Source organism: Triturus cristatus, chromosome 7 (genome assembly GCF_964204655.1).
Source record: "Triturus cristatus chromosome 7, aTriCri1.1, whole genome shotgun sequence".
Lineage (NCBI taxonomy): Eukaryota > Metazoa > Chordata > Amphibia > Caudata > Salamandridae > Triturus > Triturus cristatus.
The window spans coordinates 1,695,568,377-1,695,586,131 of NC_140590.1; the positions used below are offsets into that span (position 1 = coordinate 1,695,568,377).

The following is a 17,755-nucleotide window of genomic DNA, read 5'->3' on the forward strand; positions in this document are numbered from 1 at the left end:
TTATTGATTGCAACAACAACAGAAGCAGAGGCAGGTCCAGAGTGTCCCATGAATTCAGTTTCTGGTGAGCTTGTGTGGTGACTGAGGTGTTCTGGTCCTCGGTGACAAGAAACAGCAAGCTGATGCTGGGCAGGTAGGTGACCCTCCAACCTGTCTTCAGTGAATGTTGGACGTCCAACACCTTTTTGATAAAAAAAGCACCAATTCCTCGCACTGAGACTGGAACAGTGTTGATGCTGGTGAGCCGTTATTAGGGTCTGAGAGTTCCTTAACTTAAGTTCCACCCACATAAACACTGACTATCCTGGCTAGTTCTACCCACATAAACAGTATTAATCCAGACCTGTTCTACCCACCTAACACTATCAATCTAGACCAGTTCTGCTCACATAAATACTATTAATCTAGGCCAGTTCTACCTACATAAACTGTTTTAATCCCAGCATTTTTGACTCACATAAACACTATTAATCTGGAACAGTTGTACCCACATAAACAATATTAATACAGGCAGTTCTACCCACATAAACACTATTCATCCAGGCTAGTTCTACCCACATAAACACTATTCATCCAGGCTAGTTCTACCCACATAAACACTATTAATAAGGCCCGTACTACCCACATGAGCAATATTAATCAAGACCAGTTCTACTCACATAAACACTATTCGTCCAGGCCAGTTCTACCCACATAAACACTATTAATCCAGACCTTATATACCCACATAAGCAATATTCATCCAGGCCAGTCGAACCAGGGGGCAATATTATAGAGAATTGTTAAACCAGAGCAATGCTTATTTGGCTCAGAGGGGACCTGCACAGTGGTTCAAATGCATGGTTGTGAGAGGGCTAGCTTCGTGGCTGTGGAGAGATGTGGGTGTGGGGGAAGGGGAAGGCAAGAGGGAAATATAACATAAGTTGTCCACAATGGAGACATAAAACCAAGCTCATCTTTTTTCTCTTTTTTTCAAAAGCGGATCACGTGGCGCCTGGTCTTCTCTGTGACGGTTGCTGTGATCGGCTCCCTTCAGTTTGGATACAACACCGGGGTGATCAATGCTCCCCAGACGGTGAGAGTGGGGCAAGATTGTGTGGTACAGGGACTCATTGAGGCAGTTACCTAACTCTGTCGAAACCCCTCACTGCTGACCTGCTATAGCACTTGCTGCTCTATGTGAGAGAGCTCCTCATACTATTACTGATGCTTTATGCAGTTGTGTCCTCCCCTGCTGCAGCTGCCACCTCTGTTCAACCACTGGAGCCCAAACCCAGTGCTAATGATTCAACTCCATCCTGACCTAAAGCACCCCCTGCGAATCCACCATGGAGACACACTCACAACTCAGCTGCCACGCCTGCCGCCAGGAAGGTATCATAGCCGGTGATTCCTGTAATAAGAAGGGGTGTAGTGTAGTCAGTGTGATTCGGGGAGTGTGAATCTCACATTTTCCACCTAAAAAAACAGTGGGCTGAAGGGTAGAAAAGTGAGACAACCCAGGCTATGGATTGTGTTTTTCCATGAGGAACAGGGTTAGTACTGATTTGCATTATGTGGGCATCTCCCGAGAGCAGCACAGTGAGCAAAAAACGATGCGTTGAAATGTTACTCCGAGTGATTGTTACTGGTTAGACTATTTGGAAGCCTTCATACCATCTCCTTTTGGGTGTTTCTTGAGAGTAATATGCTTGAAAACTCGAGACTGACGCAGCCTTCCAAGCCTACTACTGTCAATGTTTGTGACTTCCAACAAGTAGAATATTAGCATCCACCCAAGGAGTCTTTCTATTGGTGCAGATTCTCTACTTCTCTACTTTTTTGGTAAACTGATCATTATATATATATATTCAAGATCTCGATCCAAAAATATGAAATGAGAACACCGATAAAAACCGACACAAACATAACAGACCCGACTCAGGGCACCCCTTTGGACCTAACAACAAAATCAAGAATGCATCTGAGGGGTGTCACCCTCCAAACACTGCTGTTGAAATAATGTTCCTCCCCTTCCCACCTGGGCCGGGTAGTTCTCCCTGGGAACTCTTGACTACAGTCACATACAACACAACAGCCTGGAGTCCCTACTCCTAAAGCATTTATTTTAAATGTATTTCGACTGCACACACTCTTCTTTGTGTCTGCTACAAGAAGCCTTGATGGTAAAGCTGACAAATAGGTGAAGATGGGGCAGGGTCAATATTTGTAGTCCTCACCTTTTAACAAATCATCTTATTGAGTGACTGACGGTCCCATGTACTGAGCCCAGGTCTCAAATAAAGGAGAACGTGCAGGCAAATTAATAGGGAGATCTGAGCTGATCCATAGGTTTGTCTTGGCTCCAAGAGTCCACGCACAAGCCGTGCCATGCAAACATTTGATATTTATATTATGCTGCAAACATAATGTAAATACGTGATACAATGACTTAAAAATTAAGATAGTAGATTTCTTTATTACGCGGAAGTGTTTCACCTCAGCCCTACCAATGCACCTCTGTCCTGAGTACAGTACCCCTGCTATTTCTGAGCTTAGACCTATCATTGCAAGACTGCAAAATTATCCTGAGCCTTTTCTGACTTACAATAGAATAGCACATGTCATTCTAGATTGCAATAATGGATACTGGCCTGCAAGAACCAGCCTGCAAGGCAATATTGAAATTGTGGGACTGGTTGAGGTGTCCCTAAAGGAGTCACTTGGCAGACTTATCACTGCATCCAGGCTAAGGCCTGTTGACTCCAATCTTCTTCTTGTTTCCAGAAAGAAAACAGCTACTTTTGTTAACAGGACTTTCTCTATTTTAGCAGGAAAAGAATGGAACAAGTTATCCCATCCGCTTCGTGGTAACCCTAAGCTCCGAAAACTCATGAAACCGTGTTTGTTTAATACATATTAACACACTTGTATATAATAGAACCTTGTTCAGCACCCTCCTCAGTTAGTAGACATACTCACTCAGTCATGAATATACTGGAATCATAAACTCAGTTAACCCGGGATCATTTCAGCACAAAATGTCTACAGTCCTTGAGTATCTTTACTAGGAAGTGAAGCTGTTACAAGAGTCCATGTCTTTTTTCAAATTAGTTCCACTGTTGGTTTATTCATTGATATTTCCAGCACAGATCAGCTACAGATCAACATAACTTTAGCAAATGTCCTGAAAAACATATTTGTCACACACAATTGGATGGAAGAAGAAGGAGTCTTTTGAGGTGCAGTAATTTTCCCAGTAGGGGCCACTTCTACCACATCCAAATTCCTCGCATATTAACACACTGTTCCATCGGTTTTCACCTTTCTCTGGTTTTTGCTCCATGAAGCTTCTTTGCGTACATGCGCTTTGTAAATAAAAACAATGCAACTTGTGTCACTCACAACATGCAACCTCCTTCTGTTTGACTACTTGAGCCCAGACAAAGGGCTCACTTTATGCTGTTTAAAAGAGTTACATTGAATGTCAAGAGTATGTTTAGGGTAGACGTAAGTACCAAATCTTGCTGTAATAACATCTTACTAAGGGCGAAAGTGCTTCCGGGGTCACTCACTGGGGACAGAGACCAGCAGTTTTGGGATAGACAGTTCCTTTTGAGGCAGAGCCAAGATTGTCTACATAAGGCTTACCCATGTCTGTAATACCATATTGAGCAAAAAAGATGGAATGGAATGTGCCCAGAGCAATTGCCAGTGGTTAAGATTAATTCAACTCATCACATTTTGTTTTTCATAGTGAGCTGCCATAGTTGGTGCAGGTGTAGCAGGAGATGGGCCCACAGCTTGCTCTCCTAGAACTACAGCTGCACCTCACTGATGAGACCCAATAATACTGAAACATGACTTAAGCCATCCATTGCTTTTGTTTTTTTGAGTGAGTTCTCCATTCCTGCTCTGCCCTTCCTCCCATTGGTCCAGCGCTAGAACCTTAACACTACCGTGCATGCTGCACTCCAATCCTGGTTTACTGTCAGAACCCACTGCCGTAATAGAGCTAGGCCCCTCAAACAGCTCTCCATCGTGCACCATAGTCCTGACCGGTATCACATTCCTGCTTTTTCAATGCTGTGATTCTAGTCTTTCAGTAACTTTCAGCCATACTGAATAGCAGATGTGCTCCTAGACAACAAGGCTAAAAGACATTCAGATTGACAAGGCCAATAGCTCGGGCATTGCTGAAACCTATTGGCTTTGCCAATGCTTGTTCAGTCCTGAGATTGGCACTCACATCTGGCCAGTTTCTCCACAGATCCCTGCCCTCTGGGATACAGCACTTCTAAGTCTTCTGTATTATTTCCTGTCTTCAGATCATTCAGACATTCTACAATGAGACGTACATGCGTCGGACAGGAGAATGGATGTCCAAAGAGCTCCTGACCTCTCTCTGGTCGGTCTCGGTTGCTATCTTTGCTGTGGGTGGCATGGTAGGATCCTTCTCCGTAGGGCTGTTTGTCAACCGCTTTGGCAGGTGAGTGATTGATGGTTGGGTTTTGTAGACATTCATACCTTTTGACCTCTGTATAACCATGAGTGGATTCACAGTTGTCTCCATGTCCACACCTACTTCTTACATTCTCCCACATAGGAGGAACTCTATGCTGTTGGCCAACATCCTACCCATCATTAGTGGGGCCCTCATGGGCTTCTCCAAACTGGCCTATTCCTATGAGATGCTCATCATTGGACGCTTCATAGTTGGCATCTACTGCGGACTCACCACTGGCTTTGTGCCCATGTACATTGGGGAGCTCGCACCGACCAGGCTGCGGGGCGCCTTTGGGACTCTCCACCAGCTGGCCATTGTGGTGGGCATCCTGATTGCACAGGTGAGAGAGCAGGCTTTGTCTTTATATAAGAAGGAAGATTTTGTTTTGAGTGGAAGAATGTAGGTTTTTGAAGGTGGGGAGGGTCTTTACAGTCTTAGATGGGACACGGTCTGGGCTGTCAAGGTGGGCTTGCAGGGAAGGAGGTGTGTGCACTGCCATACTTTTCAGACTGAGAGATTAGAATGCTAGTGAAATCTTTTACAACCATAAACCTATCTGGAGCTGTAAGTAGCTGCGAATAGCATGCAGTTGTTACTGCCCAAATCACCTTATCATATACATTCTCAGTACATATTTCCAATCAAGTGTTCTGCATCAGCAGCACTGCGAGAGATTCGGTAAGCCCTAGATAATAGAATTGAAACAGTGCTCAGCCAGACGCACTGCTTCAAGAAATGCAAGCTTACGCGCCAGCAAGTCCTGAGAGCTGATCCCAGTCATACCCTTCCCATACACCTAGCCCATTCTAGTCCAGTTGTTTATCTGTTCCCATCATATTGCATGGAGATAAAACCAATCCTGGAGTACTGTTCATCTGGAGTCCACCATTCATCCATCCATGTATGAGGCAGGCTGCTTCACCATGGACAGAACGTCAGTGGGTGTTGTATGCATCCAGTGCAATTTTGCACTACTTTTTTAGGGTGAAATGCACTCTAGCATAGCATTTCACACTAAAAGAAAACAGCTCAAAATGCCAGACTGGCACTTTAGATAATAATGCACAGTTTTGGGCCTTTCACATTATTTCCACAAGGAAATTATGCACATTTCGCTCGGGCCTGATGATTGCTAGTAGGGTGAGAAACGTCTCCTGATCTCTCAGCCTGTCATATTCTGCCAAGACCCTGAAATCTTGCTGCTCAGGTTTTTCTTTATTGTAAAGTACAAAAAATATAACTATTCCAAACTATAACATCACTTTAACCTTTGTTTTTTAGTGAATTTCTAGTTTTTTTTAACGTACATTATTATTTTATTACAATACTTGACTAAGCCTACTCCGTGCCGCGCTCCCCCATCTCCAGCGGGCAGGCAGCCCCCAAGGGCAGCAAGGAGATGGGATGGTAGTTACTAAGAACTAATGGATCTACGCCCAGTTTCTTCAGGATAGGAACAATTTCCGCATTCTTAAATATATCAGGGACAATGCCAAGTTTAAGCGAGTTGTTAAGGAATGAGAGAGGGGCATCGGGGCAGATAGTGAAGGCTTCTCGAAGTATATGAGGAGGACAGCAGTCCGTAGGGGAACCAGAGTTAACCTTATTGAGAAGATCGAAAAAGGTCTCCTTAGAGATTGGAGGAATTTGATCCATCCGAGCTAAGTTCTGACAGGTGTTCGGATCGGGTGTGGGCAGGGTAGAAGAGGGGATGCTGGAATTGATAGCGGCAATTTTCTCAGTGAAATTTGAATTAAGAGAGTCACATAAGGACTGTGAAGGGGCTGGCATCAACATAACCCTGTCCGGTTTACAAAGCTCATTAACTATAGAGAAGATCTCTCTAGATTTATTGGAAGAATTAAGAATTTTATTAGAGAAGTATACTTCCTTGGTATGGAGAATCTCCTTTTTGTAATCTGTCAGGAGGGTTAAGTATATAGCCTTCTTATCAATAAGATAATGGCGTCTCCAGCTGCGTTCTGCCTGTCTTAAAGCAAGTTTTTGTTTTCTTTAGATCATCAGAAAACCATCGTTGAGCATCATGGGGTCTCAAGATCTTAACTTTCTTGAGAGGTGCGACACAGTCACTGGCCCTCTCAAGCCATGACTTAATGCTTTCAGCTTGAGTCTGAAACGCCTCCTGTGCGGAAGGTGCCGTGTTAGTTAGAAGTGCAGTAAAATGGTCGATGTTCACACGTCTCCAGTTTCTTGACATTGAAGAAGGTGGTAAGGAAGGACAGCCAAGAAGGATGAGGATAAGCATCTCAGATAGAGAGTGCACCATAAATGTGTCCAGAATTCCTATATGGACTATCAAGATACTGGGTGACTGCGAGCCCTCCGAGAGCCAAGGGTTCAGGAGGGGAGAGAGCACCCCCTGTTGTAGTCCAGGTCGTAGAGAAGGACTATGGGGAAACTTCTGGGCATAGTGAGGAAGCAAAAGGTCCCAGTATGGAAATTGGAGTGTCTTGCAAGTTAACAATGAAGGAACCCTTTTGGCTCCTGATAGACTTAATAGAGCTATGACGTATTGGATACAGTGTATTAGAGTAAAGGTTGCTTTACAATGTTGAGTTCACTGTTACATACAGACAAATAAAGATGTGTGATACTAAGCTCCGTTTGTGGCGTAGTCATTTTCGGGTATCCTTGCTGGGCAGATACTACAAATTGCGATGCGATAGTGGATAAATAACCTCAACATCGATAGTGCTTCCTCAGCGAGTTTGACGTGGTCCAGGCAAACAGCTCGTGTGTGCCACGTGTGCCATAGTCGAAGTACATAATCGACGTTGAGTGGATGTAGAGTCAAAGTGATCTTCCAGCCGTTGTGAAGCAGGTGAAAACAAAAGCATTAACAGAGAATCAACATGTCGTTGGTCAGGCCATACATAAAGGTACCCCGCTACTATGCAACATAGAGCCAAACCTAGTACAGAGTGATATTGCTACAATTACAAGAGCTGCCAAGCAGAGATGAACCCGGTGTTATAAAGTACAAAGCGGCAGTCAATCGCAAGATAACACTGCACGTGCTTTGAGGCAGAGATCACCCAGTTGTAAGCAAGTTCACAGAGACACTAGAAGCAAAGCAACCTAGATGCAAGAAACAGTTGTCTGCTTACCAGAAGTGATTAAAGAGACCACAGGACTGGGCAAAGCAGCCCAAGGACAAGCGCCTGGGGTTGTGCGTACGGAGCCACCCATACCTGAAGAGGTGAGCCACCAAAGCCCCTAAGTGGGGCTCAGAACAACTCCACAGTTCTTTGAAGATTGAAAGTCAGTGAGGAGTTCGGAATAGTGGCAGGTTGTTGTTCCAATAGAGAACAAGAAAAAAATCACATTTCCAGTTATAATCAAGGATGATCAAGAGGCCAATACGTCACAATGTCTCATTGACAATACCTTAGAAACAGTGGCCAAAAGACCGCCACATCCTGCCTCATCAAGTTCCACACTGGTCTACAACGCTGCTGCTTTCTTGAAATCACCATCATTATTTGATACCGCCAAAAAGCAAAATAATGGTGACTGATGGACTATGTGGATTGAGACATTTGAAGATTCCAGTGGTGCACTTTAAGAGACTGATAACAGAAAGATTATCAAATACCTTAGAAATCTTGCTGGTGATGACATAAATGAAGTCATAAAGAAAATGCCCCAAACTGACAAAGAAATCAAATGCCGTCAGATTAAAGAAACCTTGAATCTCAAGTTCAATTCAATGCCCAATGTTGACTAGGAAAGATATATTTTCAGTCAAGAATGACAGAAAGTTGGCAAAACCATTGATGAAGTGGTAGAAAGACTTGCACACTCATCAAACACTGTCAGTTCAATTAATTCAATGATAAAGAAGCCACACGTATCAGGGTCATTGACGGATGCTTGTCCGATTCATTCAGATGGCGAATGCTGAGAGAAACTCTGAGTCTGTAACAAGTGTTAATTGCTGCTAGAGCTGAAGAGTGTGCCAATCGACAAGCTACTGACATGGAGGTGGGAGGTGTCCTGAATGAATCAATCAGGAGTGTGAAAAGCAAGTCAAAGCAAAAGACTGAAGGACACAAGGTGATGTCTACACGTAAAAAGATGTTATGTTTTAGATGTGGATTTTCGTTTCTATACGACGACAAATGTCCTGCCATTGGACAGATGTGTAAGGCCTGTGGGAAGAGGAACCATTTTGTGATGGTGTACAAAGCAAAAGGAAAGACAAGTGCATCATGACGCGAAGACAATTACTGCCAGAACGTTACAGATGCAACATTCAACGCATACCTACAAGGCCCAGCGGAGACATCAGGTATGACAAATCGATACTGAACGAAGTTCATTGTCATCTAAATTGTCGACAAACAGTTCCTACATATCAGTATCAAGTGAAAGTGAAGAAGATGGTTGTGCCATGTTGATGTTTACTTCAGAAAAGCATGTGCATGTTGGACTAGCCAAATGTGAAGAAAAATATCAGTCAAAGATATGTTGACATGCCAAAGCACCGAAGTCATTCAAACATTGCCCTAAAATGACACTGAAAGTAAATGGTTGCCGTCGCTGTTCAATGGTGTAATAGGGCGATATGAGCCCGGATCTCTTGCTGGTTTATCTTTTTTCAGAAAAACCACAATATCTGCTCCTGCCCACGACTCAGGTACAGGGCCCCCTTTTTGCGCCAGCAGCATAACCTTGATCAAATCTTGTCCAATAGAGTCCTTAAAGATTTTATAAAACTCCAGCGGAATCTGATCCGGGCCAACTGAAGGTACATTACAACATGTTGGTTTGTTTCGATACAAAAGGCTCAGCTTTTGTGTGTCATCAGCGACAGAACTTTTTCAAGACGTCAACTGACCTATCCTACAGCCTGTCATGAATGCATTCAATTATAGTGATGAAACATTGGTTTTCGGAGCTAACCAAAAAGAGCGCGATAAGGCTCTCACACAAGTATGTCGTTTAATGGCTGATGCTGGTTTGTCTTTGAATGCAGATAAATATGAGTTCCTTAAGACAAAGTTAAAATTCTTATTTTATTATATTTTTTCTGATGGGGTATGACACCAGATCCTGCTAAAGCACAAGCGCTGTCAAATGCTGATCCCCTACAGGATGTTGCAATGGTGTGTTCATTTCTTGGCATGGCCACCTACTGTTTTAGATATATAGGAGACTTTGCCACTGTAAGTGCTCCATTGAGAGAGTTGAGGAAAAATAATGTTTCGTTTCAGTGGTCACAGCAATGTGAGAACAGTTTAAAAAATATCAAACAACCCATTGAGAATGCTTCTGAAAGGGCTTTTTTCAATCCGAAACTTTATACAGAGGTTTTTGTTGACGCTAGCTGAGATGGTTTAGGTGCTATACTTGTACAGCACAGAGGACACCCGAATGCTCGAAGACATATTGTGGCATATGCAAATAGGAGTTTATCCCAGCTAGAACGTGCTTACAATCTGAAAAATAAAGTTTAGCCGTGGTATGGCCATGTGAACACTTTCATGTATTTCTGCACAGAAAGCCTTTAACGCTGTTAACTGATCATCAAGCTGTACTAACAATATTTGGCAATCCAAAGGCCAAGATGCTTCCTAGCATTGAACGTTAGGGACTATGGCTACAAGAGTACAATTATAAAATTGTGCATAATCCAGGAAAGGTTCAGAGCTCTACTGATGACTTTTCCATAGTGTCCATTCAAGGTCATGGCACTCCTTCCAAGTCAGCTTAAGTTTACATCAATTTTATTGTGAAATCAAACACACCAGCTGCCATTTCGTTAGCCCAGATTATCACTGTCATGAGCCACAAGAGTGACATGATAAATTTGAAAGATAGAATTACACATGAGTCATGGAACCAGCACGCTTGACTTGTCATCTTCAAGGGTGAATATCAACATATAGGAATGTCAAATATGAGCCGTCCATAACTCAAAAGGGAGTTACGTTGCAAAGGTCAAGAATCTTGATTTCGGAGAGTCTGTGGCAGAAAATGATTGAAGCGGCCCATGAAGGACACAGTGAACTGTTGCCACAAAAAGAGCTCTTGGAAACCGAGTCTGGTTTCCGTATCTCAACGAGCGGCTTGAGAAGAAATTTAAGGCCTGCCATCTATGCAACTGCCTTTCTACAGGAGTAACTCAACACACTCTAAATATGTCAGAACTCCTGATTCATACCTGGGAGAGAATAGCCATTGACTTTTTCAATTCACTCGCCCACTGACATCACCTGATGGTGATCGTGGATGATACTTGTGATTTCCATTAATTGAGGATCTCTCACCCACCACTCAAGACGGAGTCATTGAGAGACTGGATGGCATCTTTGCAACATGGGATGCTCCAGCCATACTAAAATCTGACAATGGCCTGTCTTTTAATAGTCGGATGTTCAAAGACTTCTTTGAGCATCTGATTGTAAATCATGTAACTCCTCTGTGGCCGTAGACTAGTGGACTGGTTAAGATTAATGAGTGTGCTAAAGAAAACTGTCCAGCATGCTACTCTTTAAAAGCTCAATTTACAAATTGTGTTAAACTCTACATTGAGAGCTTACCGTTCAACACCTCACTCAACCACTGGTGAAAGTCTGGCGACATTAATGTTCAGGAGAGCAATGACAACCAAGATACCTCAGTAGACCAATCAGAGGGAAGGAGATGAGAATGCAACTCATATGAGGGACTTGGTTCAGAAACAAAAGATGAAGACAGATGCTGATCGAAGACGACATGCAAAAAACATCGTCTTCCAGAGAGGAAACAGAGTACTCGCACGTCAGATCAGGAAAAAAAATCTGATGCTCCCATTGATGCAAAATCTTTTCAAATGGTGTCGACCATAGGACACATGGTGACTGCCCAACACCCTGGGAAAACTTATACCAGAAACTCGTCTCACTTTTGGCATGTGATTCATTGTACACCAGATCTCCATGGTGAAGTAGGGACCAATTCTGAAGCACTAGTGACTGCTGCTCCGTTTTCACCATCACAGCAGATATTGGATCATGATAGCGGAAGGTATCAACGTCACACGAAGCGTTCAGGTCGAACAATTACTGCGCCAAAGAGATTAATTGAAGAGACTTAAATGTATATGTGTGTAGTGTCTTGCGAATAAACAATGACAGAACCCTTTTGGCACCTGATGAACTGCGTAGAGCTATGATATAATGAATAGAGTATATTGCAATGAAGGTCGCTTTACAATGTTGAGTTTGTAGTTACACGCAGACGAATACAGACGTGTGATACTAAGCTCCGTGTGTGGCATAGTCATTTATGGGTAAACTCGCTGGGAAGACACTATGGGCCTCATGTAGGTAGCGTACCAGTTACCACTTCTTAAATACCGAGCCGTACCGACTCGGTATTTAAGAAGTGGTAACTCGTATGTAGGTAATGAGTCGGTAATTTTTACCGATTCGTTACTAGTCGGTAATTACCGAATCGGTATTTACCGATTCGGTAATGAGGCATACCTTCCCATTGATGGGAAGGTATGCCTCATTACCGAATCGGTAAATACCGATTCGGTAATGGGGGGAACACATACAAGGGTGGCAGGGTGTCACATTGACACCCTGTTGCACCCCTGATTCGGCCATGTGTGCACATTTGGCACACATACATGCCCTAAGGGCATGTATGTATGCCACATTGCACACTGCTACGCGCGTAAAAATGCATTTACACATACATTCATTATTTACCACCAACTATAAGTTGGTGGTAAATACCGACTCATAAACACACACACACACTCCCCCTACATCTCGATTTTGCTTTCGGAATTTACCGAATCGGTAAAATTACCGATTCGGAAAAGTTACCGATTCGGTAACATTACCGATTCGGTATTATTACCGAATCGGTAATTTTACCGATTCGGTAAATTCCGAAAGCAAAATATGTCCCCCTACATACCAATGGCCAAAATACCGGTCGGTAACGGTATAATTACCGAAAATCGGCCGTTACCGACCGGTATTTGGCTACCTACATGAGGCCCTATATGTTTGATAAGGGCAATGATAGATGTGTGTGAAGGGGACTGTCAGAGTGAAGGTAGGGGCAGAAACCACAATGCGGGGTGGGAAGTGAGGCAGCGGAGGGGGCAGATTATGTACTGAGAAGGATGGCATAGAGAATTTGTCAGGTAATTTGTCATAGGCCACTTGATAGATATGTTTGCTGATTAGTGTGTGAACCTGCAGACAGTGGGCCTGATTCACAAAGGTACACATGCACTTTTGTGTAAGTTTACTCTTTTTTGGGTATTCACCAACCATGAGTTAATAGTAAGTTTAGGACAGGCCTATCTTTTTACGTGTGGAGTTCTCCACCCAGACTGCCGAGTCTCTGCACTCATAAACGTACTATTAACTTGTAGTTTGTGAATACCAAAGAAAAGAGTTAACTTACGGAAACAAGTGCATTTACCTCTGTAAATCAGACCCATTATGTTCTAATCTTGGTGTTGTGTTAACAGCCCTTGCAGAATATAAGTCTTTTTAAAAATATGAAAACACTGCCAGTAATATCAGTTTATTAACCCTTCTCCATCGCTTTTTACCTTCCTTCCTCTTTTTCTTGGTTCCACCTACCAACTATTTCTCTCTCTCTCTATTTCCTTTAATCCCCCTTCCATCCTTTTTGCTACCTTTCTTCTCTCAAATCATTACTTCATCCCTCTCTTGTATTTTCACCTGCAACCCCTCCTATCCGCTATTCTTTATCCCTTGGCCTGTCTCCTCTCTGTCTCTTGCCCTCTTCTCTCTGCAGGTCTTCGGACTCAATGTCATCATGGGGACTGAGCGCCTCTGGCCCCTTCTCCTTGGCTTCACTGTCTTCCCAGCCTTCATACAGATCGGTCTGCTGCCCTTCTGCCCAGAGAGCCCGCGTTTCCTACTCATCATCAAAATGGAGGAGGAGCGAGCGCAGGCCAGTACGTGAGGTTTTCCCGCTCTTCTATGGGCAGAGTCCCTCTCAACGTACTTTCTGCAGGCATATAGAATAGGAGCCCAGAACTGAGGCACCGAGTCATTCTGGCAGTTGCAGGGCTATCTTGCCTCAATGGGGGAACTGTGCCTGGGTCCCCAAGAGAAATAGGAATGCTGAAGCTGGGCACAGCGCGTACCATGAGGTTCTTAACTACACTGGTTGATTGATGAGTCTTTATTCTAAGCAGCAGTGCTAACCACTGGTGGATGACTTCCAATAGCATGGCTTCTGAGAGCTCACAATAGAATATTGACAGTTCTGTGGTTTCCAAGACCAATAGACTCTAAAAGGCGGTGTTTCTTCTGATACGCCCCTGGAGGTCATTGAGACCATTGGGTTGTTCCATAATTATCACTTATTATTGACGGTGGTGAGTATCTGTTGGGAGGTTTTTGAGGATGGTGGAACTTTAGATGGCTGTCTGATGATCACTGTGAATGGTGGGTCTTTTGATACCTTCCAGGAGACTATTGAGGGTGATGTGGCAGGTGAATTGGAGATTATTGAGGATGATATGATTTCCGATACATGTTGGGAGATTATTCCCAGTAATAGCTCTCAGGAGGTTATTGAAGGTGGTGGTGGATCCTGATAGCTTTCTGAGGATTACGCTATGTGTTAGGGCTTCTGGGGCTTGATGGAAGAGGTTTGAAGGTAGAGGGGCTTTGTTACCTGTTTGGAGACTATTGAGTATGGTGGAACTATTGAGGGCTTCTGGGGATAAATGTTAATCACCAAGGGGCATACATTGGAAGATTATTGAGGTGGGTAGACTTGTGAAACTCATTGGGATGTTATTCGCTGTGGTGAGTCTTCTGAGACTTGACTAAAGATTGATTAGAATATTGTAATATCTGCAGTCAGGAAATAAGTGGAAGTGATGGGGCTTCTGACAGCTGTCTGGAGATTGAAGGGTTTTATACTTGTAGTGGTTGTTTGGGGGTATGAATGTTTGATTGGCTGTATGGTGCATATTGGGATATTACAGATGGTAGTAGAGCTTCAGAGGCATGCTGGAAGTTTGGAGGTTTTTCTGAAAACTGTGCATAGACCATTGTGGGTGGTGTATATTCTGATACCAAGTGGGAAACTATTGTGGGCTGGACTTCTTATACCAAGTGAAACACTATAGTAAGAGTAGGACATCTACTGTCTGTTGGGAGCTTATCAAGGGCAGTGAGTTTCCTGCTATTAAAAATTAGCTGTAGATTAATTATGAGCAGTGGCACTTCTTATAACGCCTTAAAGGATTTGAAGAGTGGGCTGAGAAAGAAGGAGGAGAGAAGATGTTATGCCAGCCTATGTGTTTATTAATCAGGATTCTACAATTCTTTACCCAGTTATGAGAAAGTTGCATGGCACATATGATGTATCACAGGACATACAGGAGATGAAGGAGGAAAGTGCCAAGATGTCACAGGAGAAGCCGGTGTCCATCATCGAGCTCTTCCGCTTGAGCAAGTACCGCCAACCCATCTTTATTGCCATTGTACTGCAGCTCTCTCAGCAGCTGTCGGGCATCAATGCTGTAAGTTCTATTTTCACTTATCCATAGCACTGGGAAGGCTCAGGTTCCCTTCTTATATCTCGACATGGGAAACACTAGCGGGAAACCAAATTTAGAACTAAATGTCCACAGAACACTATTCAAGATTAGCCAAAAGTTTAACTCATCTATACAAAGTGAAAGCAATACTCTCTATTGAAACATTAAAGTAATGGCTACCATTGATGCTGGTGACCCAAAATCATGTGCAGAAACAACAGTGAAATACTTAAAATCTCTAGCAGTGTGAGCAAACTTTTATCATAGAACATAATAGGTCCACGGTTAAGGAGGAGAAAGCTGATGTCGCTTATGATCACACTGGTCTCCCTACATAAGCGTAATCTGGTCAGTGCTCTTGTGTAGGTCCAGAAGCTAAGTGAGTATGTGCCTTTAAATCTTTATAGGACAGATGTATGAAAGCCTCCAGACGTAGAGAAAGAAAAGCTGGTATAATACCGCTAATGTCTCCTAGTTCTCAATATAACAATCACTAATGAGCATTTTATCTTCGTGAAGTTTAATATTTGATCAGGCTTCCATAGATTCATATTGTGGAAGATAGAAGAGTCCTACTGTGCCGCCAGTTTGCCATGACCTGATTTGGCAGCACTCATTAACTGGAGAGTATTTGATTCTTACAATGATTGCTTTCAGAGTCCCAAGATGAAGGGATGAGGATTCAAAATTGGAACCAAGTAGTAAGCAAATTTACTTCAATGGACAATGTTGACACTTGCTATAAGTTTAGAATAAACAGGCAGTTCACCATGCGGTCAATGAGAGTTTATCAAGCCATATTATGTGATACACAAACCCACAACAGCCTCACCAGCATTGTCGGCAAATAGCTGCTCTTGCCGTCTATTGGAAACAAGCACAATTGATCCTACTGTGAATGCAACTCACAATATCATGACATTGGACAAAGAATATTATTGAAGCAGAGTGAGCATTTGATAAAAATAAGCAACCATGTTCTAGGAGTGTATTAGCAATTCATGGTTGTAGGATCTCTGGGGTTTACACAAACATCATTGCCACCAGTGGTTATTGTTAAGAGCTCAGGTTGTGACATTATGTTTGTAGACAAAGGATGTCAGGATGGGACATGTTGCTGTGCATTAGGATTTAATTTTGTGTTGCTGGACGCATGGTCACAATTTCTTCAATGACAACTAATTAGCAGGTGGCAACCAACTTCGCAGTGGTTGCAAGATGATTGTGTTTCAAGTTGTGCATCACCATCTAGTGAGATTGAATGTGGATTTAGGTTCTGACGTTTGAGAGACATCATGCCTTCTTTTTCTTCCTCAAGGTCTTCTACTACTCCACTAGGATCTTTGAAAGTGCCGGTGTTACCGAACCAGTCTACGCTACTATTGGTGCTGGAATTGTCAACGTTGTCTTCACCGTTGTCTCGGTAAGGCTCATTGGAATACCATAGGGCTCAGAAAAGAGTGATATTGTGGGCAGGTGAAAAATAGAGGAACTACTTGAGCTCAAATAAAGAGAGAGCGAAGGAAATGGGCAGACTAAGAATAATGAGAAAGCCTGCAGATTCAGGGATTGGTGGGAGCATGCTCAGAGCTAATAGACTAATGCTATGTTTTTGTTTTTTGCAAACTTCAAACTTAACTGTGCCACCCACCAATTGACTGGGGCACATTATCAGTTTCTATATATCTTTTTCATTTTGCAGCTGTTTCTGATTGATCGAGCAGGACGCCGTACCCTTCACCTGATAGGTCTTGGCGGGATGTTCTTTGGTGCCATACTGATGACCATTGCACTCACACTCAGGGTGAGAACTTCATCAACATGCTTACCTTCTTATACCTCAAGGCAGGGCTATGGAAGGTGAAACATGTGATAGGCCTAAGGCAGCAGGTGGCGTGACGTGTTGATATTGCTTGAATGAGTAGTGTTATATGTCGAGCATAATGGGCAGGTCGGCAGAGGGACTTGACTTTAGAATTGATAAACCTGCAAGTTAGTGATGATACACATAGAGTAAAAGTGAAAACATGTGGGGTTATAGGTCATTCACCAGTTAGTTATTGGTGGCCATCATGCCTTTAGGACTGTGATGATGCACATATATTTATGGGTTATCAGGTGATAGGCATGTGCCTCTGTAACCTCATCTGCTGTTCATATCCTTCATTCTACTTTCGCCTTGTTAATTCCTCTTATGTCTTTTCTTCTTTCTCTCTTTTTCCACAGGAGACCATCTTCCAGATGAGTTATGTCAGTATGGTGGCCATATTTGGCTTTGTGGCCTTCTTTGAGATTGGACCTGGCCCAATACCTTGGTTTATTGTTGCGGAGCTCTTCAGCCAAGGTCCGCGGCCAGCTGCCATGGCAGTCTCTGGATGTTCCAATTGGACAGCCAACTTCCTTGTAGGCATGCTCTTCCCAGTAGCAGCGGTAAGCCAGTGTTCTCCAAAAATAGGAGTGAATTCCCACATACTGTGAGTGTGTGATTGCTCTAAGCCTGTAGCAGTGGGGTATCTAACTTTCTTATTATTGTTCGTATTGTCCATGAGCACTTGGATAGCTCAGAATGTATTCATTAACTGTGATACTCATAAGTACTGGGAGCACTCAGCTTGTGGTCAGTGTGAGGGCAGCCCATGCCGTTCAGGCAGAGGTCACCTTGGTGGCAAGGAGCTTAGAGCCATATTTACCAGTAGAACTAAGGTGGA

General features: G+C 43.3%; 1 protein-coding gene across 1 annotated transcript in view; it reads left to right on the top strand.

The window, feature by feature from the left end:
• The window catches only part of LOC146812797 (solute carrier family 2, facilitated glucose transporter member 3-like), a 43,943-nt gene that overhangs the window by 24,317 nt on the left and 1,871 nt on the right, over positions 1–17,755 (top strand). The window contains exons 2-9 of the mRNA XM_085619910.1: positions 980–1,075; positions 4,308–4,468; positions 4,586–4,826; positions 13,283–13,445; positions 14,842–15,029; positions 16,366–16,470; positions 16,750–16,851; positions 17,274–17,477. Of these exons, the coding sequence (XP_085476036.1) occupies positions 980–1,075; positions 4,308–4,468; positions 4,586–4,826; positions 13,283–13,445; positions 14,842–15,029; positions 16,366–16,470; positions 16,750–16,851; positions 17,274–17,477 (1,260 nt within the window). The remainder of the gene's footprint in view (positions 1–979; positions 1,076–4,307; positions 4,469–4,585; positions 4,827–13,282; positions 13,446–14,841; positions 15,030–16,365; positions 16,471–16,749; positions 16,852–17,273; positions 17,478–17,755) is intronic.